The sequence below is a fragment of the Schistocerca gregaria genome, chromosome 2, assembly GCF_023897955.1.
Source record: "Schistocerca gregaria isolate iqSchGreg1 chromosome 2, iqSchGreg1.2, whole genome shotgun sequence".
In the NCBI taxonomy this organism is placed as follows: Eukaryota; Metazoa; Arthropoda; class Insecta; order Orthoptera; family Acrididae; genus Schistocerca; species Schistocerca gregaria.
In genome coordinates this window covers 434442023-434469231 of record NC_064921.1, presented here as the reverse complement: position 1 = coordinate 434469231, position 27209 = coordinate 434442023, and the positions used below count along the sequence as shown (strand labels likewise).

Sequence of the window (27209 nt, the reverse complement as noted above, 5' to 3'; positions counted from 1 at the left end):
CTTACTACATTTTCGCTCTTCATGCACCTGAAGTGCAGCATCGGGTATGACATTATAATTGATTATTTTTTCAGTACTAACTCGAGTTGCAATGCGTTTTGCAGATAGTAACTGTATATACCACTGAATCTACCTGCAAAATTATATCATTGTACTACACACAGCTCGGGAGAGGTAACAATTCATACATGGGAGTTCGACTTTTTAAAGAATGAGTGTTTGGGGATTCACTGGTATGGCACTAAAGCCGTGAGCAGAAAATGTGTTAGCAACCGGTTCACGTTCTCACGGGACAGGAAAGAAAGTGTTAAAATTCGACCGTGATCACGCGTTATACTACACACCATTAAGCTAGTGAGACAGATGCTAGCACAAGATCAGCGACTATCTCTAAAACTGATATCCGGGAATTGGCGGATAAACAGGGGCTGTGTTAACACGATTATTCGCGAAGATCTGGGTAAGCATGAGAGACATGCCAAATTTCATACCGACATATACACGAGCAGAATGTAACACAGCCGGAAGCTGCTCGGGATTTGATTGAGACTTGTGACTGGGATACATTCCAACTATTCTACAAGCCAAAATCACAGTGCATTAGGTCTCGTGTTATTACTCTGATTTGTCGCAGACGTTTGCTGACAGTTTGTATAAGTCGTGGGTGTTGGGGAAACGTAAAGTAAGTATTAAAGTAAGTATCCTTTCTAAGTAGATATTTAACAGTGGTAAGGAATGTTTTCTTGTGGAAACGCCATTTGCTAACACTATAATTAAACCTCTCGTGTCGGTGAACATAATACACTCCTGGAAATGGAAAAAAGAACACATTGACACCGGTGTGTCAGACCCACCATATTTGCTCCGGACACTGCGAGAGGGCTCTACAAGCAATGATCACACGCACGGCACAGCGGACACACCAGGAACCGCGGTGTTGGCCGTCGAATGGCGCTAGCTGCGCAGCATTTGTGCACCGCCGCCGTCAAGTGTCAGACAGTTTGCCGTGGCATACGGAGCTCCATCGCAGTCTTTAACACTGGTAGCATGTCGCGACAGCGTGGACGTGAACCGTATGTGCATTTGACGGACTTTGAGCGAGGGCGTATAGTGGGCATGCGGGAGGCCGGGTGGACGTACCGCCGAATTGCTCAACACGTGGGGCGTGAGGTCTCCACAGTACATCGATGTTGTCGCCAGTGGTCGGCGGAAGGTGCACGTACCCGTCGACCTGGGACCGGACCGCAGCGACGCACGGATGCACACCAAGACCGTAGGATCCTACGCAGTGCCGTAGGGGACCGCACCGCCACTTCCCAGCAAATTAGGGACACTGTTGCTCCTGGGGTATCGGCGAGGACCATTCGCAACCGTCTACATGAAGCTGGGCTACGGTCCCGCACACCGTTAGGCCGTCTTCCGCTCACGCCCCAACATCGTGCAGCCCGCCACCAGTGGTGTCGTGACAGGCGTGAATGGAGGGACGAATGGAGATGTGTCGTCTTCAGCGATGAGAGCCGCTTCTGCCTTGGTGCCAATGATGGTCGTATGCGTGTTTGGCGCCGTGCAGGTGAGCGCCACAATCAGGACTGCATACGACCGAGGCACACAGGGCCAACACCCGGCATCATGGTGTGGGGAGCGATCTCCTACACTGGCCGTACACCTCTGGTGATCGTCGAGGGGACACTGAATAGTGCACGGTACATCCAAACCGTCATCGAACCCATCGTTCTACCATTCCTAGACCGGCAAGGGAACTTTCTGTTCCAACAGGACAATGCACGTCCGCATGTATCCCGTGCCACCCAACGTGCTCTAGAAGGTGTAAGTCAACTACCCTGGCCAGCAAGATCTCCGGATCTGTCCCCCATTGAGCATGTTTGGGACTGGATGAAGCGTCGTCTCACGCGGTCTGCACGTCCAGCACGAACGCTGGTCCAACTGAGGCGCCAGGTGGAAATGGCATGGCAAGCCGTTCCACAGGACTACATCCAGCATCTCTACGATCGTCTCCATGGGAGAATAGCAGCCTGCATTGCTGCGAAAGGTGGATATACACTGTACTAGTGCCGACATTGTGCATGCTCTGTTGCCTGTGTCTATGTGCCTGTGGTTCTGTCAGTGTGATCATGTGATGTATCTGACCCCAGGAATGTGTCAATAAAGTTTCCCCTTCCTGGGACAATGAATTCAAAGTGTTCTTATTTCAATTTCCAGGAGTGTATAAAAAGAAAGCATGTACTAACTGAACTGAATTAGCTGAAATGAAATTAATGGTATCAAATCAATAAGTATAACAACATGAAATAATCTTCCTCTTAGAAGTGCAGAACCTGCAGGGTAATGAATATCGGGGACGAATGAAAATTCGTGTTAGACATGGATCCGATCCTGAATCTGATACTTCGAGTCACATTTACCATCAAACTATGTGAAGATGCCTCCAATTCTGACTTAACCTTTAATTTGCACTGTTGTTTCGGTACCATTACTTCCAAACAATTGATGTATGAACCTAAGGTAGTGGTATTATTACCACAAAGCTTATGGGAGAACCCTTGATCGTGGCGTTCGGTAATAACAGGAGGAAACATCGGTGTCAGTGAAAATCTGAGTTAGGTGTGACGACGTGACCAAAAAGCACAATGATAAAGATGCGGCAGAATATTTAAGCTTTTTAAATCGTTCATACGGTTGTGAAATATCGGAAACCAAGTTTTGCCAACAAAATTTATGACAACAGAAATTTCTGTAGTGAAAAACGTTTGAAAATTTCATTCTGTCTTTAGTTTTTCAAACAATCTCAGTTTCTTGTGCTCTTAGGGCTGTGGCGTCTATTTCCCTTTTAAAAGAGCACAAAATTCTCTACAAATCTGATTATACCACTTTTTATTGTACAAAGTTCGTCAAAAAATAACTATTTTTTAAAACTTTTTGCTAAATGGGAAAATACCAAGTTTCTATTTACATAGCGGAAATATATTATGTTATACACTGCAACTGAACATCTCACTTTACAGTATGGCTAGCACATACACAATGTGCTTACATTACATTTACTAGCTACTAACAGTGTCAGGTCAGATTATGTGAAGCTTGTATGCCGTACATGTTTTATTGTTGGAAGACGTTAATGATCAGTTATGAGAAAAAGTGTGTAGAAATTGTTACTAAAGTGGATTACACAGCTTGTATTCCAAGGCGGCGGAGCGATATTTTCTTTGGTGACTTCCCACAACGCGCTCACAGCTATTACCACAGAACAAGGTCAGTATCCATGCAGAATGTTTTCGTGATATTGTGATGCTGAAAATGAGTGCATCTAATATGAATTTGTATTTCATTTGTAGGAACAAAAACGTGATGAGTGATGAAATTTGCTGCTGTATTTGATGGGTACCCATGCGAGGGAGAGAAATGTGAAACAAAGAGTGCTGAGAGAACTCGTGGATCTGGAAAACGTTCTTCGGTTGAAGTTATAGATGAATCAAAGAGGCTAAACCAAGTGTCTCTGGACAAGGTTTTGTACGATGAACGAAACAAGAATCGCTTGATCACACTTCTCGAAAAAGAATTTCGCAAGTGTAGTATGGAAGAGGACCAGACACAAGAAGATGCTTGACGGTATGATTGTAACATCTGCCATTACAAGAACCGACGATTTTGAAAGATTAGTCACAGTGGGAGAAGATATTGACCTTCATGTGCTCATGAATATTTCAGGACAAGGCAATGAACCCTCATTTTTTTTTAAGCCAGGAGGAGGAAGAGCGGAATACAAGTGGTTTTGCACTGCATGCTACAAGTTCGACTGTATCATTCTGTGCACTCACTCAGTTAGTGGATGTGGTACGACAACCGCTTTTTTTTTGGTCAATTGGTCAAGGAAATATAATTAATATAATGAACATACAATCTCAGCACTTGGCACGTTCAAGAAACCAGACGCTATCCGTGAAGAAATAATAATAGCTGGAGGACAGTGTATTATCGCATTGTATAGTTGAGATGTAAGTCGTTTCAAGACTACAGACGATTTGTGGTACCAGATATTCGCCAAGTTTTCCACAAAAGCAAACAATTTTGCAAGATCGCCACCCACAAAAGATGCCGCGCAACATCCTTTGTTACGGAGTTACCAAAGTTTTATGGGAAATTGGAAACGTCCTGAAGAACGAGGCTGGACAAAGCAACCACGGTACGAGGCCTGTTGTAATGAGGCGAGATCCGACCCCTCAGTCAGTTCTTTACCTCGTTTCGTGCTAACTTGACATGGGACGGGAAGTGCTCTGCAGAAAAGTAGGTTTAAAATTTCTTTCATTTGAAACATCTGCAGTGTAGTCAACTGTGAAAACGTGCCAGATTTTTATAGGAAGAAAGTGAACAAGAATTAGATTTTACGGAAGTTATTGAGGAAATAGGCATCGAAATCAACGAACCTTTGAGGCTGACTTATTGTTGGAAGAGCACGTCCATCTAGGACACTTGCTTGATTTACTTATTCTTATTCTCCTCAAGGAATTTCTGCTGATACCGAGAAACCTCAAGTGCACCAGTGGGTGACATACACTGTCATAAGTGTTACACATCCAGAAGTGATATTAATAACTGTTAGTATAGGTTAATGCCTTTTCAATTATAATAAAGACACCTATGTTTCATTTGTATTACATGGTTTCTTTACATAAGTATAATTAGCTACCTATTTTGGTCTGACTATTTCAGCTCATAATAATGTTCTTCAAACCAACGGCGAACAATTGCGGCCAGGTGACATGGCTCATTGGCACCAATAAAAATTCCATCGCTGTTTGAGAACATGAAGTCCACGAATAACTGCAAATGTTCTCAAAGTAGCCAAACATGACCATTTTCAGTCAAGGATCGGTTCTGTCGGAGCAAAGGATCCAGTCGATTTCATGTAAACACAGCCCACACCATTATAGAGCCACCACTAGCTTGCACAGTGCCTTGTTGACAACTTGGCTTCGTGGGGTCTGCACCACACTTCAACCCTGCCATCAGCCCATCAGCTCTTACCAACTGAAATCGGGAGTCATCTGAAGAGGCCACGGTTTTCCAGTCGTGTAGCGTCCAACCGACATGGGCACGAGCCCAGGAGAAGCGTTCTAGGCGATGTCGTGCTGTTAGCAAAGGCACTCGCGTCTGCCGTCCGCTACCATAGTCCATTAACGCCAAATTTCGCCGCACTGCCCTAACGACCACGTCCCACATTGATTTCAGGGGTTATACCACGCTGTGTTGCTTGTCTGTTAGCCCTGACAACCCTACCGAAAAGCCGCTGCTGTCGGTGGTTAAGTGAGGGGCGTCAGCCACTGCGTTGTTCGTGGTGACAGGTAACGCCTGAAATTTGGTATTTTCGGCACACTCTTGACACTGTGGTCTAGGAATGTTTACTTCCCTAACGCTTTCCGAAATGGAATGTCCCATGCGTCTAGCTCCAACTGCCAATCCGCATTCAAAGTCTGCTAATTCCAATCGTCCGCCCATACTCACGTAGGAAACATTTTCAAATGGATCTCCTGAGTACAATTGACAGTTCCATCAATGAACTGACTTTTTATACCTTGTGTACGCGATACTACCGCAATCTGTATATGTGCACTTCACTATCACACGACTTTCATCATCTCAGTGCATAACATAATGAGTAAAAAGTGCGTGAGTCAGGGCTGATATGCCCAGGATCTTAACTTCGACAAGCGCAAAGTGAGAAGTCCAATTCCAATATATTACACAAAACAAACATATTTCTACTATATGAACAGAAACTGAAATAAAATCGCTCAAAATCTAGGTATTTTGCCATTTTGCTGAAAATTTAATTTTTTTTTGCACAGAGTACAAAAAAAGCCTTTAGTAATCAAATTTGTAAAGAATTTCGTGGTGCTTGAAAAGTAAAGCGGATATCAAAGGGCTAGAACTGATTTTTTTTTAAAAAAATGAGAGAAGCCTGAAATTTTCGAAGTTTCTGACTATAGCAAGTTTAACCATTATACATTTTTTTGTCAAAACTTAGTTTTCCAATCTTTCCTGTGGTGTCACCGCCAGACACCACGCTTGCTAGGTGGTAGCCTTTAAATCGGCCACGATCCGGTAGTATACGTCGGACCCGCGTGTCGCCACTATCAATGATTGCAGACCGAGCGCCGCCACACGGCAGGTCTAGAGAGACTTCCTAGCACTCGTCCCAGTTGTACAGCCGACTTTGCTGGCGACGGTTCACTGACTCCTACGCTCTCATTTGCCGAGACGATAGTTAGCATAGCCTTCAGCTACGTTATTTGCTACGACCTAGCAAGGCGCCAGTATCCGTACTATTGATATTGTGAATCATGTACCATAAAGAGCGACGCTCTCCGTTAATGGATTAAAGTTAAGTATTCCACCAGCTAATTCCCTTGTCATGTTCCAGACCTCACGCCAGCCTGCGTGAACTAAAACGCGTGCATTTCAACCTCCTTTACTAACACGATTGGCTCTCCTGCCAACCACAACATTTCCAACCATACGAACGAGTTAAAAAAGAAAAATTCTTTTACCTCCACCTTTCACTAGACATATCTACTACTTCACTGGGCAAGTAAGGTAATTGCTGACGATAAGTAAGAGATCAGGGCTCGAATGCTCGTGCAGAAGAAACTTTCATTTGTCACGATGTATTCGTTAAAACCGAAACTACTAACAATTACAAACACATTTTTCTCATCAAGTTTATTTTATTTATTTATTTTTTATATACGCACGCTGCAAACATGAGCTTCATTCCATGATAAACGCCAGAGGCATGGTATTTCAGTTTAAGTCTCAGCAGAGCACTTATCTTTTCGATACTAGCTACGGGGGACTTCAATAAATAATGCAAAACTTTTTTCCTCCTTCAGTTTCAGTTGGAAAAATGCGGAATGTGTTGTGGGACACCATGCAATATTCCCGCTTCAGCCTCTTTAGTTACATGAAATTCCGATACGTGGCTGCGCTATACGTAGCCTTCAGAATGGCAGAGAGCCGTCACTGAGTTTCAGAGGAGCTTGCGCAATGTCTACAGAGACCTGGCACTGAACAATCGCATGGTGAGTCGTTGGGCCAGGCGTTTGTCATCATCGCATCGAGGCCGCGCAAACCTGTCCGACCACCCGCGTGTCGGCCGGCCGCACACTGCTGTGACCCCTGCTAGGATGGAACGTGCGGACACTCTCAAATTGTTCAAAAGGCTCTGAGCACCATGGGACTTAACATCTGAGGTCATCAGTCCCCTATAACTTAGAACTACTTAAACCTAACTAACCTAAGGACATCACACACATCCATGCCTGCGACCGTAGCGGTCGCGCGGTTCCAGACTGAAGCGCCTAGAACCGCTCGGCCACACCGGCCGGCGGACACTCTTATTCGAAATCTTCGACGGATCACAAATACTTCGCTGCTCAATTGGACGTCTCTGCTGGTAGTGCTGACACACTCGGGCACCAGCTGGGGTACTCAGAGGTGTGTGCCTGCCGAGTTCCTCGTCACCTAACCGAAGACCACGCAAAAAGCAACGAAGCATCATACGTGTGGAATAGCTTGCGCGTTACAAGGCTGACTGTGACTTGGCGTCACACACATCTGCGCAATCCAGAGGAGCTCACAAAACATTCTTCCTCATCCACTCTGCAGACCGGATTTTGCACCTTCCGAGTGTGGGAAGCAATAAATGGAGGATGCCGAGGTTACTTACGCAGCAAGACGTCGGATCCGTCGTCGACCAGTAGAGTGGTAACATACGGGCATATAAGCCCTCCCAGTAAGGTGGTGCAAAGCCATCGCATTGGACGGAGATTATGTTGAAAAATGGGGTTCTGTTGCAAAAGAGCCGGGAAAAACACGGTGTACCGGAATTCTAAAAAAACCAATCCTGCTTTCAGAAAAAAGTGTTTCATTACTTACTGAACGTTCCTAGTACAAGAAACAAAGGAATTTAAGCAAAGCGAAGCTAGTGCCGCAGCCTGGAGCGTTATACACTGAGTATGTACCTGCAGCGGAGGCGGTGGAGCGGCGCGGCGGCCTGCAGAAGTTGCCGAGGGCAGTGGCGGCTGCGCTTTGGGGAGCCTGCCGCCGGCGCCGGCGCCCGTCACCGCTCTCAGCGTGCGCCGGCCTCCCTTGGGCGCCTCCGGCCTGCAACCGCAACGCACACACCACTGTCAGCGATCTTTAATATTCGACAAAGCGAACCGCAGACCAGATCGTACCCATAAGTAACTCGCAAGCAGAGGCACACAGCAATCAGTCGCAATCCTATTAGTCAGGGGTCTCCAAACTACGGCACGCGGGCCGGAACCGGTCGGCGAGGGCCAGCAAACCGGCCCGCGTTAGCTGGCCGGACATCCGTGGTATCCGGCCCGCCCAATATTTGAGGTGGTACCTACACTGCCAACAACTAAGTTTCGAGGCCTATAGCGACCAATACACCGCTACATTGGCTCTGCTGCTCGCTACAAGACTACGTAACTATACTTATTGTTCCGCCGCTTGAAATAACAATGCATTGACATACTCTACCTCTGTTACGTCTTGCAATAGCGTTGCTAACAATGATTTTGAGATTCCGTTAACTTTGCAGGACGCTTTCGTGAAGAATGTGCACTGACATACTTTTTTGTCGGTGAAATTTGCCAGAATAAAATACACCAGAATTTCGGTCAGGTACGTCCACCAATCAAAATTATGTAATTAAATGAAAATCATAGTTCGTTTCAGTACTAGCTATTCCCACATCCTTAGATTTTCGCGCTTTCATCTTTCCTTTAGCCTTACATTACGGTGATCATGGAGTGCTAGGGTGCTTTAATCCCACTAGGTAGATCTTGGCCCTTATGACTTCGTGGGGCAGTCAATGTGGCCCGCGACCTAAAAAGTTTGGAGACCCTGCTATTAGTTTTTATTACTCTTGTCTATCTAGATTTCGACTACAAACAACCGTCTTCAGCGGATTTGAGTTACAAAACAACGAACTCGCGCCATTACATGTCACCACAAGATCTTACTGGTGTATATTCAGACGCAGAAGGAAACTGAGTAATAAAAACTAACGGTATTCAGACTGATTGCTGTGTGCCTTTTCTATCTTATAGTGTACGGTCACTGTGCGCAACAGTTCCTTGTGCAATCAAAATTGGAAGTAACCCAGTCACGTGACTAAAGCCGTCGGCGCGCGGACCGTGCTATCGAACTCCAACGTTGAGCGTGCCGAGTTCGGCGTGCTGAACGCTCAGAAACGATGCTGCTTATGCTTACGGTACGTAGGCCCCAACCTCGTATATGCGATCGCACTGCGCTCCATCGGCAGTTGTCGATTGCACCTGACTTGTAAATCACCCTGTTTGCGAAATGGACGGGCGTAAAACTTCCATATTATCTCTATTAAGACGTACTTTTCTCCCTCGCCCATATGCTAGTCAGGTTGTTCTGCTTGTAGTACACATAAATACACACTTCAGTATCCCTGAAAATATTGTAAGGCAAAAAGGAATGTAACATGTCCAGTCAGTAAGGACACCGACTTATAAGAATTCCATTACAAATAGTGCAATACAAATTTACAATAGTTCTCCACGTAAGATAAAAATGATTTCATCATTCTCACTTTTTAATAAAACCCTAAGGTAATTCTTACTTGATCACTGTTCCTACTCAGAAGTAAAATCTCCACATGTGAATCACAAAACTTAAAATTAAAAAAGGGCAAAGTATCTTACTACATGTACTGCAAGCTGTCCTGTAGATTAAACCAATCGAACAAACTCACCCTTCCAAAACAGTGTCCTTATATTTACATATCATCGAATACTACAGTACATATTTATTTTAAACTTATAAGAAGGTATCAGAAGCTACTAAAAAAGCGAAGTTTATAAAAAATAATTTTGGGGTGCGGGGGGACGTGAACCACCAACACTTCAAAATTTCGCTGCAAGATTGTGACACTACCACTTACGCCACCATGACCACCGCCACCGTTGTAAGAGCGTATATGGCTTGTTACCATGTCCTGAAAGTATTAATTGGAGCTGTATTACTAACTGAAATTTAATTATAACAAATTGTACCAATAACAATGCGTCTTTAATGGATCCTCTAAATGCCATTGATTTCAAATGGTATACTCTCATAATACACACGTTATAGTATCTCTTTTCCCACGAATATGACGTTTCTCGTCATTTTATTACAACGAATCATACAATTAACGAAGGGTTTTCGATAGCTCCTCAGTCTTCTGGCACTCAGGAACGGCATATGTAAATATGGGTTTCAACTGGAAGCCAATATGGGGCGCCGCACAACTCTCCACCGAAGGGAGATGGCATGCATGTGACATAGGTTGGGTTCTGCCTTCTCACTCGGAGGAGGAGGAGGAGGAGATTAGTGTTTAACGTCCCGTCGACAACGAGGTCATTAAAGACGGAGCACAAGCTCGGATTAGGGAAGGACGGGGAAGGAACTCGGCCGTGCGCTTTCAAAGGAACCATCCCGGCATTTGCCTGAAGTGATGTAGGGAAATCACGGAAAGCCTAAATCAGGATGGCCGCACGCGGGATTGAACCGTCATCCTTCCGAATGCGAGTCCAGTGTGCTAACCACAGCGCCACCTCGCTCGGTGCCTTCTCGCTGGTCAACGTTCAACCTCACGTTCAGAATATCTGAAATACTAGATATTGCTCTGCACGTTCTGAAAGACTTCCCAACGTGCTGTTCCACGCTATGGCGTCGGAAACTCGGCACGCTCAACGATCGAATGCACGGTCCGCGCGCCGACGGCGTAAATACAGAACAGCGCACGTTGTTACCTCGCTGTGCTGCCACTGAAGGCGATAACGTGATTGAAATTACTGACGACGAAAGGTAAAAATGAGTCATAGTGCTGATACAAAAAGGTAACGGACCGTGCTAGCAAAATGTTCAAGCTAGTCAGCTAGTGCTGCGCAAATCACGGATGGTGGCACACGATGCTGAACGGAGCGGGATTCAGGTAGGTAGGGACTTCAAAAGGTTTAGTCGAACATCTCGTCCCAGGCTAAGACATTGTGCAAAAGGAGTGGTGCATTGTCAAATGAGACTACATGACCTGTTTTTCCTGTGGATATTGTTCTGTTGGGGTACGGTCAGCAGGGTGCATCACACTATGCAACTGAAATGGCGCAACCAATGGAAATGCACTCCAACTTTGAAGTACGCAGGACACTACGATTCTTTTGGGTAAAACGTCTAAATTGCACACAGATTCACCGTGAAATTCTGGAGGTATTTGGACCAAATGCAATATTGCATCCAGTCGTAGTAAAATTATGCCAACAATTAAACAAGGTCGCAAAGACGTACGTGATGCTGATCTTGGACCACGTGATTTCCATTTTTTTCTCCAAGTTGAAATAACATCTGGGGCCAAAGAGATTTTCTTGCCATCAGGACGTTCATAGAGCGGTTCTCGAATGGCTTCGTGAACAGCGAGAGGATATCTATTGTCGAGGAACTGAATCATTAGTTCAAATGGTTCTGAGCACTATGGGTCTTAACATCTGTGGTCATCAGTCCCCTAGAACTTAGAACTACTTAAACCTAACTAACCTAAGGACATCACACACATCCATGCCCGAGGCAGGATTCGAACCTGCGACCGTAGCAGTCCCGCGATTCCGGACTGAGCGCCTGAACCGCTAGACCACCTCGGCCGGCGAATCATTAGTACAATGATTTGATTGCTGTTTACAGGCACTTGGTGACTACTTTGTTATATATTGTCAAGTATCTGTGTCCCTTAAAGTATAGTGCAATATTCAATAAAAGTTACTTGGCCTGCGATAATGAGCCAAACTCAATTTTGAGTTACATTTTTATAAACGTCATGATTATGTGAATGGTACACAGTACTTGTTTTTGAACAGTTCTGAAGAGAGGAAGTCGATTACCGAAGAAAATATATAGGGAGCGATTTAACGCAACGAAAAAAGTTACAAGAATGTCAACCATGTGGCTTATTATCCCCCTGAGGATTAAACAACATTTTCTTGATACATTTATTTTACTTCTGGACAAAAAGTTATCTGGGTTGGTGAACATGAATCAGATACTCTGATTAAATGAAGCAGTGATAAATGTCGAAGCTCAATGACGCTCTTCGCGAACGATGCTGTTGTATACAGTGAGCCGGCCAGAGTGGCCGAGCGGTTCTAGGCGCTACAGTCTGGAACCGCGTGACCGCTATGGTCACAGGTTCGAATCCTGCCTCGGGCATGGATGTGTGTGATGTCCTTAGGTTAGTTATGTTTAACTAGTTCTAAGTTCTAGGGGACTGATGACCTGAGAAGTTAAGTCCCACAGTGCTCAGTGCCATTTTTTTGTATACAGTGAAATGGCATCGCTAGGAAATTGTAAAGAAAGCAGGAAGACTCGCAAAGGATCGATGCTAGTTGCAGAAATCGCCAGTTGACCCTCGACATACATAAAAGTAAAGTATTACTCATAAATAGGCGGAAACATCAGTTACTATCTGATTTCACTTTCAAATGGTTCAAATGGCTCTGTGCACTATGCGACTTAACTTCTGAGATCGTCAGTCGCCTAGAACTTAGAACTAATTAAACCTAACTAACCTAAGGATATCACACACACCCATGCCCGAGGCAGGATTCGAACCTACGATCGTAGCGGTCGCTCGGCTCCAGACTGAAGCGCCTAGAACGTGCACGGCCACTCCGGCCGGCGATTTCACTTTCAGTGGAGACTGTTGCATCAGTTAAATATCTCGGAAAATTTGAACGTAGCGATTGCATGTGGAACGATCGCATAAAGGTAAATGTAGGAGAGGGGGATACGAGACATATACCATATTAAAGGGAAGAATTCACAAGACGTCAGTCCACCGACAAAGAAAGTAACTTATAAAACTTTCATTCTTACGAGGATTACTTAAAAATTTGGACAAAAACAAGACGAAATATTAGCAGGATAGCGAACTGCCCTGCGCTCTGGATAGTTTTTTCCCGATACTGTAGCAACACATTTATTTAAATAAAAGTATGCGTTATCCGTTACTAGAGTTAGTTATTTAATAAATGTAACCCTGTATCAGATTAACTCCTCCATGTAGTTTTGAACATCACTTTTTCCGCAAAAGCAACGCTGAAATAACGGGCGCAAGGAGCGCATGTTGCTCGACAGGTTTCCTCGCATTGTTGGAAGACCTCGGCTGACTAATGTGGACCACTACAAGCGGAGACGGCAGTTCTAATGGAAGGCACAGCCACACGCGGACACCGGTTTCCTGCACGTTCTTCAAAGCACAGCAAAACCGTATAGTGCAAAACCTTGTAAAATTTCCCCTTTTGCTCCTCTTTTATCGTACCATGAAGATACTCAAATACAAAAAGCCGTTTCCGGTTTTATACGGGTTCATGGCGTTGTGCATTACAATGTGGTTTACTGTTGAGATTCCTCGAGCGAACGTTTCTAGAAGTCGACGAACTTTTGGCTTACCCTGCGCATCTCTCACCAAAAGACGATGACAGTGAAAATAAAAGAGGTGAACTCACAGGGAGGCTTACGGACAGGTGACGGTGACAAACGAAGTACCTTCCGTATGCAGAATAGAGCAGTAAATGTAGTTATACCGACGGTAAATCGACGGGATAGCGCAGCGCATTAACGTGCCGCTTCCAGGATACGGGCATGGAATCCGATGGGGCTTTAAAGCACTGTACGCCCATCGGCACTTGGTGTCGCCTCTGGCGAATGTGAGAGCGACTGAGTCTTGTGGAACCGTAGGGGAGTTGACGACGCGGGACTGGCACAGTGTTACCTTGGACGGAAGTTCGGCAGCAGCATTTATAGTAGACGTTCACGCCATGTGCGTGTGAAGTGGAGTTGGAGTTATACCTGGAGTTACAACTGGGCACTGACAGGAATGTGTTACGCTTGCCGCCTGGCTAATTCACAGTCGAGATTACAAGTGTGCGCGCTCTTGAATGGGCTCCCCTTTGTTAAACGTCAACAGGCGCAATGTGTACAGCTCGTTTCATCTGGTAATTTGGCCGAATGTCACCGAACTGCTTACGAATTTTTATCGTGGCAAGGGAAGAACATAGCAAACGAATAAGTGGTGAGCATTACAGTTGATACGCAAACACTAATCAGCTTTGCTATTAATGGTGTACATTAATAGATTAATCTTGTTTAACGGTTTCACGGTGTTTGATAACACGCTGTTCAAGTCTGTGCTTTGAATATACACTCTAAGCTTAGACGATTCCACGATTTTGGCATCGCGCTGTTAAGTTTTGTGTACTAATGTTGATGTTTAATGGTCTAGACATTGTTTTGTGTACTAATGTTGATGTTTATTGGTCCAGACATTGTAAAAAAATAAACATATACACTGAAGAGCCAAAGAAACTGGTACACCTGTCTAATATCGTGTAGGGCCCCCGAACCACACAGAAGTGCCGTAACACGAGGCATAGACTCGACTAATGTCTGAAGCATTGCTGAAGGGAACTGACACCATTAATCCTGCAGGGTTTTCCATAAATCCGTAAGAGTACGAGGGGTGGAGATCTCTTCTGAACAGCACGTTGCAAAACATTCCAGGTATGCTCAATAATGCTCGTTTCTGAGGAGTTTGGGGCCAACAGAAGTGTTTAAACTCAGAACAGCGTTCCTGGAATCACTCTGTAGCAATTCTGGGCGTGTGGGGTGTCGGCATTGTCTTGCTGCTGGTGGTGGTGGTTAGTGTTTAACGTCCCGTCGACAACGAGGTCATTAGAGACGGAGTGCAAGCTCGGGTTAGGGAAGGATTTGGAAGGAAATCGGTCGTGCCCTTTCAAAGGAACCATCCCGGCATTTGCCTGAAACGATTTAGGGAAATCACGAAAACCTAAATCAGGATGGCCGGAGACGGGATTGAACCATCGTCCTCCGGAATGCGAGTCCAGTGTGCTAACCACTGCGCCACCTCGCTCGGTTGTCTTGCTGGAACTGCCCAAATCCGTCGGAATGCATAAAGGGCACGAATGGATGCAAGCGATCAGACACGATGCTGACGTACGTGTCACTTTCAGAGTCGTATCTAGAAGTATCAGGGGTTCCATACAACTGCACACGCCCCACACCATTACAGAGCCTCCAGCACTTTGAACAATCCCCTGCTAACAAGCAGGGTTCTACATCCACATCTACATTTATACTCCGCAAGCCACCCAACGGTGTGTGGCGTTGGGCACTTTACGTGCCACTGTAATTACCTTCCTTTCCTGTTCCAGTCGCGTATGGTTCGCGGGAAGAACGACTGTCTGAAAGCCTCCGTGCGCGCTCTAATCTCTCTAATTTTACATTCGTGATCTCCTCGGGAGGTATAAGTAGGGGGAAGCAATACTCGTATATTCGATACCTCATCCAGAAACGCACCCTCTCGAAACCTGGCGAACAAGTTACACCGCGATGCAGAGCGCCTCTTTTGCAGAGCCTGCCACTTGAATTTGTTAAACATCTCCGTAACGCTATCACGGTTACCAAATAACCCTGTGACGAAACGCGCCGCTCTTCTTTGGATCTTCTCTATCTCCTGATCTGGTACGGATCCCACACTGATGAGCAATACTCAAGTATAGGTCGAACGAGTGTTTTGTAAGCCACCTCCTTTGTTGATGGACTACATTTTCTAAGAACTCTCCCAATGAATCTCAACCTCGTACCCGCCTTACCAACAATTAATTTTATATGATCATTCCACTTCAAATCGTTCCGCACGCATACTCCCAGATATTTTACAGAAGTAACTGCTACCAGTATTTGTTCCGCTATCATATAATCATACAATAAAGGATCCTTCTTTCTATGTATTCGCAATACATTACATTTGTCTATGTTAATGGTCAGTTGCCACTCCCTGCACCAAGTGCCTATCCGCTGCAGATCTTCCTGCTATTCGCCGCAGTTTTCTAATGCTGCAACTATAATAAAGCATCATCCGCGAAAAGCCGCACGGAACTTCCGACACTATCTACTAGGTCATTTATATATATTGTGAAAAGCAATTGTATCATAACACTCCCATGTGGCACGCCAGAAGTTACTTTAACGTCTGTAGACGTCTCTCCATTGATAACAACATGCTGTGTTCTGTTTGCTAAAAACTCTTCAATCGAGCCACACAGCTGGTCTGATATTCCGTAGGCTCATACTTTGTTTATCAGGCGACAGTGCGGAACTGCATCGAACGCCTTCCGAAGTCAAGAAAAATAGCATCTACCTGGGAGCCTGTATCTAATATTTTCTGGATCTCATGAACAAATAAAGCGAGTTGGGTCTCACACGATCGCTGTTTACGGAATCCATGTTGATTCCTACAGAGTAGATTCTGGGTTTCCAAAAACGACATGATACTCGAGCAAAAAACATGATCTAAAATTCTACAACAGATCGATGTCAGAGATATAGGTCTATAGTTTTGCGCATCTGCTCGACGACCCTTCTTGAAGACTGGGACTACCTGTGCTCTTTTCCAATCATTTGGAACCTTCCGTTCCTCTAGAGACTTGCGGTACACGGCTGTTAGAGGGGGGCAAGTTCTTTCGCGTACTCTATGTAGAATCGAATTGGTATCACGTCCGGTTCAGTGGACTTTCCTCTGTTGAGTGATTCCAGTTGCTTTTCTATTCCTTGGACACTTATTTCGATGTCAGCCATTTTTTCGTTGGGCGAGGATTTAGAGAAGGAACTGCAGTGCGGTCTTCCTCTGTGAAACGGCTTTGGAAAAAGGTGTTTAGTATTTCAGCTTTACGCTTGTCATCCTCTGTTTCAATATCATCATCATCCCGGAGTGTCTGGATATGCTGTTTCGAGCCACTTACTGATTTAACGTAAGACCAGAACTTCCTCGGATTTTCTGTCAAGTCGGTACATAGAATTTTACTTTCGAATTCACTGAACGCTTCAAGCATAGCCCTAACTTTGTTGTTGTACCACGGTCGGTTTTTCCCGTCCTTCACAGTTTTACTCGGCACGTACCTGCCTAAAACGCATTTTACGATTGCCTTGAACTTTTTCCATAAACACTCAACATTGTCACTGTCGGAACAGAAATTTTCGTTTTGATCTGTTAGGTAGTCTGAAATCTGCCTTCTATTACTCTTGCTAAACAGATAAACCTTCATCCCTTTTTTTATATTTTTATTAACTTCCATATTCAGGGTGCTGCAACGGCCTTATGATCACTGATTCCCTGTTCTGCACATACAGAGTCGGAAAGTTCGGGTTTGTTTGTTATCAGTAGGTCCAAGATGTTATCTCCATGAGTCGGTTCTCTAATTGCTCAAGGTAATTTTCGGATAGTGCACTCAGTATAATGTCACTCGATGCTCTGTCCCTACCACCCGTCCTAAACATCTGAGTGTCCCAGTCTATATCTGGTAAATTGAAATCTCCACCTAAGACTATAACATGCTGAGAAAATTTATGTGAAATGTATTCCAAATTTTCTCTCAGTTGTTCTGTCACTAATGCTGCTGAGTCGGGAGGTCGGTAAAAGGAGCCAATTATTAACCTAGCTCGGTTGTTGCGTGTAACCTCCACCCATAATAATTCACAGGAACTATCCACTTCTACTTCACTACAGGATAAACTACTGCTAACAGCGACGAACACTCCACCACTGGTTGCATGCAATCTATCCTTTCTAAACACCGTCTGTACCTTTGTCAAAATTTCGGTAGCTTTCTGTACCTATAACGATTTCAGCTTCGGTGCTATCAGCGCTTGAAGTTCCGTTACTTTATCAAGGCAGCTTCGACAGTTTACAATTACAATACCGATTGCTGCTTGGTCCCAGCATGTCCTGACTTTGCCCCGCACCCTTTGAGGCTGTTGCCCTTTCTGTACTTGCCCGAGGCCATCTAACCTAAAAAACCGCCCAGCCCACGCCACACAACCCCTGCTACCCGTGTAGCCGCTTGTTGCGTGTAGTGGACTCCTGAATATGTTCATGGATTGATGAGGTTCTCTCCATACCCGTACGAGTCCATCAGCTGTATACAATTTGACACGAGAATCGTCAGACCAGGCAACATGTTCCAAGTCATCAACAGTCCAATGTCGGTATTGACGGACCCAAGCGAGGCGTAAAGCTTTCTGTCGTGCAGTCATCAAAGGTACACGAGTGAGTCTTCGGCTCCGAAAGTCGATCTCTATACTGTTTCGTTGAATGGTTCGCACGCTGACACTTGCTGATTGCCCATCACTGAAATCTGCTGAAATTTGCGCAAGGGTTGCATTTCTGTCACGTTGAACGATTCTCTTCAGTCGTCGTTGGTCCCATTCTTGTAGGATTTTTCTACGCCCGCAGCGATGTCGAAGATTTGATATTTTACCGTATTCCTGATATTCACGGTACACTCTTGAACCGAACGTACAAAAAAAACCACCATTTCATCGCTAGCTCAGAGATGCTGTCCCATCGCTCGTGCGCCACTATAACACCACGTTCAAACTCACTTAAACCTTGATAACCTGCCACTGTAGCAGCAGTAAGCGATCTGCGCCAGACACTTGTTTTCTTATATAGGCGCAGCCGACCGCAGTGCCATATTCTGCCTGTTTACATATGTCTATTTGAATACGCATGTCTATACCAGTTACTTTGGCGCTTCAGTGTATGACTCTGATAGAGAGAGAGAGAGAGAGAGAGAGAGAGAGAGAGAGAGAGAGAGAGCGATTTTAGCTACACTGCAATTCATGGCAAACAAGGTCCTTTTGAAATCAGGTTCTAGTAAAGTTATTTTAATCTTTTAATGTCTGATATTTCTTTTAAGCATTGGTAAAACTTGTTATTTAATTCATAGTTAAGAGTTGTATTTTAGTCAATGGAGCCCCAGATTTTAAGATTTGCTTTAGTCCCGTTACTTAGTTTTCAGATCACATTACGCAACGAAGTTTCTCGTTCCTTTGGAATGTAAAGCACATAGTGGCCTATTTCATTATAAGACATCTGTTGTAAGTGTCTTTTTACAGCCCGCATCTCGTGGTCGTGCGGTAGCGTTCTCGCTTCCCACGCCCGGGTTTCCAGGTTCGATTCCCGGCGGGGTCAGGGATTTTCTCTGCCTCGTGATGGCTGGGTGTTGTGTGCTGTCCTTAGGTTACTTAGGTTTAAGTAGTTCTAAGTTCTAGGGGACTGATGACCATAGATGTTAAGTCCCATAGTGCTCAGAGCCATTTTTTTGTCTTTTTACAAGTGTTTTACACTACTGAAGAGTGTGATTCACTATGTATTGCAATTAACCAGTTTGGGAACGTCTACTGCCATCTAGCAGGCCGGATTGGGCATTATTTTTTAGCTGGTACGAGTCGTTGGGTTCCACAAAGGAATTGTATTTAATTTAATGTTCGCATTCTACATGTTTAAAGGAAAATAACTGTTTTCCTGGGCGGCCTTTAATGTTTTTTGTAATTGTTTGAAGATGGCTGTCGTAAAGAGATGCGATGTCATAACAAAATCGGCAACGCGAATTGCTACCACAGACATTAGCGAGGGCTCGCTGCAATCTGCAGCAACCAATAGAAGGCACTCCTGAAGACAATGCCTCCTCTCTCAACACAGCAGCGCGCTCAGTGTAGTGTCGAGCAAGCGATGACAGAATTGAGGCGGACGCCCTGAAATCTTTCTGAAAGGATTTTACAGGAACTATTCGGTAAAAAAATTCATTTTTGGTTCACGTACAGCTTTTACGTCATATTTATGACGACATGCCCTTTATTTCGTTAATGGTTAAAAGTTATTGTGAATTTTCCATTTAAGTAAGACACTGCTCGAAATTTAAAAAAGATTGCAATGAGAAATAGAGGTCGCTATGATTTTGCATTTGGTGCATATTGTATAATATATTGCTGTGTATGTAATTTAGCTAAGATACTGAATTTTTCATTAGACTTGGATGGAGGCCTCTGTCACCAATCTCGAGACAACTGATCTGATGTAGCACACTCATTTGCAATGGCGCGCGCCAGCGATAAACGAGAAGGAAATATCCACAGCATTCTTCATATTTCTGTTACACTTTATTATCTGCCGTGTTATTCAGCAAACTACGAATTTTTAATTTTTAAGACCATTCCATAGCTGGTGAAACGAGAAATGGTGGGGGTTTTGGAACAACACAAGGGAAAACATTATACATATATTTTTGTACTGAGGATGTGCTTCTTCATTAGCTATTGACCTTATTTTTCCTCAATCCTTCACATAATAAACTTAATAAATCACTGTTTCAGAATTCTCTCGCAACTGCATCTGCACAAGATGTTGTTGAGGTGACATTGGGTAAACTCTGTTATGTTTTGATAAAAGAAGCAAATTTTAACACAGCAATAAGAAAGATGTACTTTTACTCAAAATTTGTTCGCTCCTGGTAGCTGAGTTGTCAGCGCGAAGGAACGTCATACCTAACGGCCCGGGTTCGATTCCCGGCTGGGTCGGAGATTTTCTCCGCTCAGGGTTCAAATGGCTCTGAGCGCTATGGCACTTAACATCTGAGGTCATCAGTCCCCTAGAACTTAGAACTACTGAAACCTAACTAACCTAAGGACACCACACAATCCATGCCCGAGGCAGGATTCACACCTGCGACCGTAGCAGTCGGGCGGTTCCGGACTGAAGCGCCTAGAACCGCTCGGTCACCGCGGCCGGCTCTCCGCTCAGGGACTGGGTGTTGTGTTGTCCTAATCATCATCATTTCATCCCCATCGACAAGCAAGTCGCGGAAGTGGCATCAACTCGAAAGACTTGCACCAGGCGAATGGTCTACCCGATGGGAGCCCCTGGACACACGGTATTTATTTATTTACTCAAGATTTGCCATTCATGGGGTTTCTCCGAAAGTTACAAGCGGTTAAAAAGCCAGCGAAAATAAATCGCTGCTTTTGTTGCTTTTTCAGTGCAATTCTTTTTAGATACTAGCATACAAGATAAAAAGCAGAGGCGACAGCAGTTTTTTTTTTTTTTATTTTCTTTATGAAGTAACGCCACCACTGCCGCGTTAACCCTTTCGTTGCTACAGAGACGTGCTCCCCGCATTCCGCGATGTGCGCGATTTTGTCATCACTGCACTGCTCGCGTGTGCAGACACATGCTTTGACACACTTCATCATTCGATTTCACAAAAATTATTTGGCCCAAAAATTTGATTTTTACACACCTTCTTGACTGATACCCACCTTCGCCCCATAAACGACTTAATTTTGTTTCGATGTTCAACGCAGTTATTGTACAGCATTAGATGTAGTAAGCCATTGCACGAAATTTTGAAGAGTTTGCAGAGGTAAAAGTCCATAGCGTATACTTTCTGTATGGTCGATTTTAGTTGCCACTAGAAATTTCAAAAAATTACATTCAAACGAATAAAATTCTTGAAGTAAGGCGTTTCGATATTGTTTTCAAATAAAGAAAATATTAAGCACCGATCAAGGTTTGAACCCAGAACCTTTTCCTTAGCAGCCATACACTTTAACCATTACGCTAACGCAGCCTTTTTTTTAAATCTCATTTTGTTCGCTCTTCTTCGTTGTATCTGCTTGGGGCGGAACTCGTAAGACACCCGATTAAGTTAGTTGATGATCGACTAACTGAGTTTTTTTTTATTACAGAGGATACGCAACCCTTCTGACCGAGATCGTCGTTCAATATGTCTCCCAGAGGAATTTAAAATAGCACGCAAAATACCAAACACTGTTGATATGATTATGAATTACTCACGTTTCGTCGAAGTACAATAGGAAATAAACAATTACCGCTGTTCTTTATTGCGAAAAAGCGGTTAGTGAGAATGATAGAAACACCTTTCCTTGCTATCGCGTGAATTAGGAGGTTTACTGCTTGTCTGGTTTAATTAATTAATAGAATATGAAGCAATTCGTATAAAGAATGCTTTTTCCAATCTTTCTATAAAAGAAAGTGTGCTATCAAGACATAGCTTTTGTTCAGTTACTTTATTTACGAAAGAACGTTTCTAAAACTGAAGACACTGGCTGGCTCTGAGCACTATGGGACTTAACTGCTGAGGTCATCAGTCCCCTAGAACTTAGAACTACTTAAACCTAACTAACCTAAGGACATCACATGCACGAGGCAGAATTCGAACCTGCGACCGTAGCAGTAGCGCGGTTCCGGACTGAGCGCCTAGAACCGCTAGACCACCGCGGCCGGCTTAAGACACTCGTCCGTGCTCTGCACTGCAGTCGATCTCTGGCAACCTCGTTCTCTGTTCATTGACTGACGTATTTTGTGACGTCAGATGCGCAGAACGAACCTAAACTCGGCCGCCGTCATATATGAAGCGCACTTTAACACTGCCTCGGCCCATACAACAATGCAGACCCCGTAGGGGGAGAGTACAAGGCAGAAAGAGAGGAAAGAAGAAGGAGGCAGCGCTACTCACTGTGCGTCCCCCGGCGGCGAGGCGTCGTGGCTGTGTCCGGCGGCGGCGGCGGCGGCGGGCCCCGCGGGCAGCCAGTCGACGCGCAGCCCCACGCAGGCGGCGAGCCGGCGCCGCGCCAGCGCCGCTCTCCGGTGGCTGTCGTACTGCACCACCAGCGACGCGCCGCGCGGCTCCACGCCCACCACGCCGTCCGTCATCTGCTGCAGCTCCTGCCACCAGGAACACTGTTCAGACCCTGCCATCTGCCGTACATATCGCCTCACTGTTGGATTCCGTTTAGTTGGGGATCGAATCTTTTCATTCTTTCGCCAAACGGTATCGGTCAGATCGTTACGTATCTTTTTGTGAGGTGGTATTCTACACGACTGGCCATTAAAATTGCTACACCACGAAGAAATGCAGATGATAAACGGGTATTCATTGGACAAATATATTATACTCGAACTGACGTGCGATTACATTTTCACGCTATTTGGGTGCATAGATCCTGAGAAATCAGTACCCAGAACAACCACCTCTGGCCGTAATAATGGCCTTCATACGCCTGGGCATTGAGTCAAACAGAGTTTGGATGGCGTGTACAGGTACAGCTGCCCATTCAGCTTCAACACGATACCACACTTCATCAAGAGTAGTGATATAGCGTACTGTGACGAGCCAGTTGCTCGGCCACCATTGACCAGACGTTTTCAATTGTAGAGAGATCTGGAGAATGTGCTGGTCAGGGCACCAGTCAAACATTTTCTGTATGCACACAGGCCCGTACAGGACCTGCAACATGCGGTCGTGCACTATCCTGCTAAAATGTAGGGTTTCGCAAGTATGGAATGAAGGGTAGAGCCACAGGTCGTAACACATCTGAAATGTAACGTCTACTGTTCAAAGTGCCGTCAATGGGAACAAGAGGTGACCGAGACGTGTAACCAATGGCACCACATACCATCACGCCGGGTGATACGCCAATATGGCGATGACGAATACACGCTTCCAACGTGCGTTCACCGGGATGTCGCCAAACACGGATGTGACCATCATGATGCTGTAAACAGAACCTGGATTCACCCGAAAAAATAACGTGTTGCCATTCGTGCACCCAGGTTCGTCGTCGAGTACACCACCGCAGGCGCTCCTGTCTATCATGCAGCATCAAGGAGAACCGCAGCCATGGTCTCCGAGCTGATAGTCCATGCTGCTGCAAACGTCGTCGAACTGTTCGTGCTGATGGTTGTTGTCTTGCAAACGTCCCCATCTGTTGACTCAGGGATCGAGACGTGGCTGCACGATCCGTTACAGCCATGCGGATAAGATGCCTGTCATCTCGACTATTAGTGATACGAGGCCGTTGGGATCCAGCACGGCGCTCCGTGTTACCCTCGTGAACCCACCGATTCCATATTCTGCTAACAGTCATTGGATCTCGACCAACGCGAGCAGCAATGTGGCGATACGATAAACCGCAATCGCGATAGGCTACAATGCGACCTTTATCAAAGTCGGAGACGTGATGGTACGCATTTCTCCTCCTTACACGAGGCATCACAACAACGTTTCACCAGGCAACGCCGGTCAACTGCTGTTTCTGTATGAGAATCGGCTGGAACCTTTCCTCATGTCAGCACGTTGTAGGTATCGCCACCGGCGCCATCTTTGTGTGAATGTTCTAAAAAGCTAGTCATTTACATACCGAAGCAGCCTCTTCCTGTCGGTTAAATTTCGCGTTTGTAGCAAAATGGTTCAAATGGCTCTGAGTACTATGGAACTTAACATCTATGGTCATCAGTCCCCTAGAACTCAGAACTACTTAAACCTAAGTAACCTAAGGACATCACACACATCAATGCCCGAGGAACTGTGTTTCAGTCACGAAACTAAATTATTTTTAAAATATTGTCCCTGTTACCATTGTTTCGTAAGAATGTAGTATCTGTATATGTTTGTTTTGAAATACTAGCATTAACGTGTGATACAACGTAGTGGAAGTTAGAGTTTGTGAAACGGGTATATGTATAAACACTCAGACAGTTGCAGAGATATAAACTTGCACCGTCTGCTTACATAGAGTTGTTATCAAGCCAAAGGTTGGTTTGACCACCACAGCGGTTTACTGGGGTGGGTCCTTTTGGAGGTGGTGTACCCTTCCTTCTTCAGATGTTTGAACAGGCTTACTCATTCAGGTAGGAAGGGCTTATTTCAGTAGTGGTACAAGTCCATTTTTTTCACTTTGGGGTACCGTCCTAAAATTGAATGAGCGCTGAAAAATCTGCAGTTGATATACCAGATATATTCAAGCATATGGCTTCTTCGTAGAGATGAACATTTCTTAATGTTTCTTTGGATCATTACTTTCAGAAGCATTATAGACAGAAAAGTGGAAGTTCTGGAGTTGTACCACTATTGAAATAAGCCCTTCATATACCGGCACCTTCAGTTTAACGCGGACTCCGAACTACGATGTAGCTTGGTATTTTGCCCATCTACAAATATTGCCACTGCCAGATGCGAAGGAAATGAAAAGTGAAAAAAAAAATTAGGACTGACATGGAATCGAACCCCAGTCCTTTGATTCTTTAGTTCAGAATGCAACCATTTTTCTAACAGTCTTTTATGATATGAAGTACAATGAATAACAACTGAACCACTGATACATAACTCCAGTTGAAATTTAGCGGCGAAACGTGAATTTACTCATTGATTTATATGTGTTTACTATATCTGTTCATTAACGTACGTGAAACTGTGATAATTTAACCACAGAATTGTTAGGTTAATGCCGTTCAGGAGTAGAGATCATTTCCGTAAAAGATGTTCAGCCATTATTCGCTGCTTTCGAAAGCCACATACTTAACTGTTAACTGCAAATACACTGCCTGGCCAAAAACGGTGAAGCACTTACAAGACATGTTCGACAAGAGTACGTTATTGTTGCCCGTGTTTAATGTTGTTACCAGTCTTGCTAGAGTATACCAGATGTTGAGTGATCACTGTGATGGACACGGAGAAGCCGCGTACTCACATGAGACACTGGACAGAGTTTCAAAGGATCCTCATTATGAGTCTCCATTTGACTGGCTCATCGGATCGTGCAATATTCTGGTTTGTGGGGCTTTAGGATGTGACAATGGCCTTATGTTGGGTGGCATGAAAACATGACAGCAAGCATGCACATCAAGGTTTCGGGCGACTACGTCTTATCACCCAGCACGTTTTAGCCTCTTCGCATATACGAGTGCCATCTGAGAACAAATAATGGACTCCAAGCAACATTTTGAGTAACCCCGCGTCATTGGTCGGAGACTAGCACCAGCTGGACTAGGAAATCACCGTCCCACGTGTAGACTGCCCTTAACACCACAACAGAAACCGCTGCGCTTGAAGTGGTGCTGTGACCAGCAAGTAGGGACTGCTGATGAAGGGCGTCGCCTTGTGTTTCAACGATTGATCCCGGTTCTGCCCTACACAAGATGACCACTGTCAGTGAGTATGACGGCGACTGGGGCATCACAGTATGTTGGTGCCATTTTCAACGGGACAAAGCTAACTCACACACGGCATGTGTCTTTCTGAACTGTCTTCGTGCCGTTGAAGAACTTCCTTGGCCAGCAAGATCCCCCGACATGTCCCCGTTTGAACATGAGTGGGACGAGCCCGAACATCAACTCCTTCAAAATCCCAGTATCCCGGTTATCAATGACCAGTTACACTGACTTAATGGCAAAGTGTCCAACGGAATCAGTGCATGTATCCGGGCCAGGGGTTCTTACTGCCATTTTCTTCGTTAATTTGACTCGACTTTTTAATCACTGCAATAATGTCACACACGCTCTCAATCTGCGAAGTTTCATTTGACTTCCTCCTGCTCATTTGGGCCATTCATTTTTTTTTTTTTTTTTTTTTTTTTTTTTTGTCAGTGAGGGTAGACTTCGGAAACAGGTTGGAGACTATGGGTCAAGCTGCAGGAAAACCATTATGGGGTGTAATTAGCAGTATTCGAAAGGGATGTAAGAAGGAAATGACAAGTATTTTGGACAGGTCAAGAAAACTGCTGGTGAATCCTGTGGATGCCTTGGGCAGATGGAGGGAATATTTTGAAGAGTTGCTCAATGTAGGTGAAAATACGATCAGTAATATTTCAGATTTCGAGGTAGAATGGGATAGGAATGATGATGGAAATAGGAAGTGGAGAAAATGGTCAATAGATTACAGTGCAATAAAGCAGCTGGAGTGGATGAAATTAAGTCGGAACTCATCAAATACAGTGGAATGTCAGATCTCAAATGGCTACACAGGATAACTGAAATGACATGGGAGTCGGGACAAGTTCCATCAGCCTGGACAAAAGCAGTAATCACATCAATCTTTAAACATGGAAACAGAAAAGATTGTAGCAACTACAGAGGTATCTCTTTAATCAGCGTTGTGGGTAAAATCTTCTCAGGCATTGTTGAAAGGAAAGTGCGAGTATTCGTTGAGGACCAATTGGATGAAAATCAGTGTGGGTTTAAGCCTCTTGGAGGTTGTCAGGACCAGATCTTTAGCTTACGGCAAATAATGGAGAAGTGTTATGAGTGGAACAGGGAACTGTATTTATGCTTTATAGATCTAGAAAAGGCATATGACCGGGTTCCTAGGAGGAAGTTATTGTCTCTTCTACGAGATGGTGGTGGTTGTTGGGATGTTTAAGGGGGACTAAACAGCTAAGGTCATCAGTCCCCCATTCCAAAAACA

General features: G+C 44.8%; 1 protein-coding gene and 1 non-coding gene across 2 annotated transcripts in view; both read right to left on the bottom strand.

Moving 5' to 3' along the window:
* Positions 1–2244: 2244 nt before the first annotated feature.
* The window catches only part of LOC126335821 (probable RNA-binding protein 46), a 60574-nt gene continuing 35609 nt past the window's right edge, over positions 2245–27209 (bottom strand). Inside the window, exons 3-5 of the mRNA XM_049999286.1 lie at positions 22590–22726; positions 8040–8181; positions 2245–2262 (exon numbers count right to left, since the gene is read on the bottom strand). Coding sequence (XP_049855243.1) covers positions 2245–2262; positions 8040–8181; positions 22590–22726 — 297 coding nt within the window. The remainder of the gene's footprint in view (positions 2263–8039; positions 8182–22589; positions 22727–27209) is intronic.
* Positions 14947–15019, bottom strand: Trnaa-cgc (transfer RNA alanine (anticodon CGC)). Its single transcript has one exon. It is a non-coding gene; the product is annotated as a tRNA-Ala (tRNA).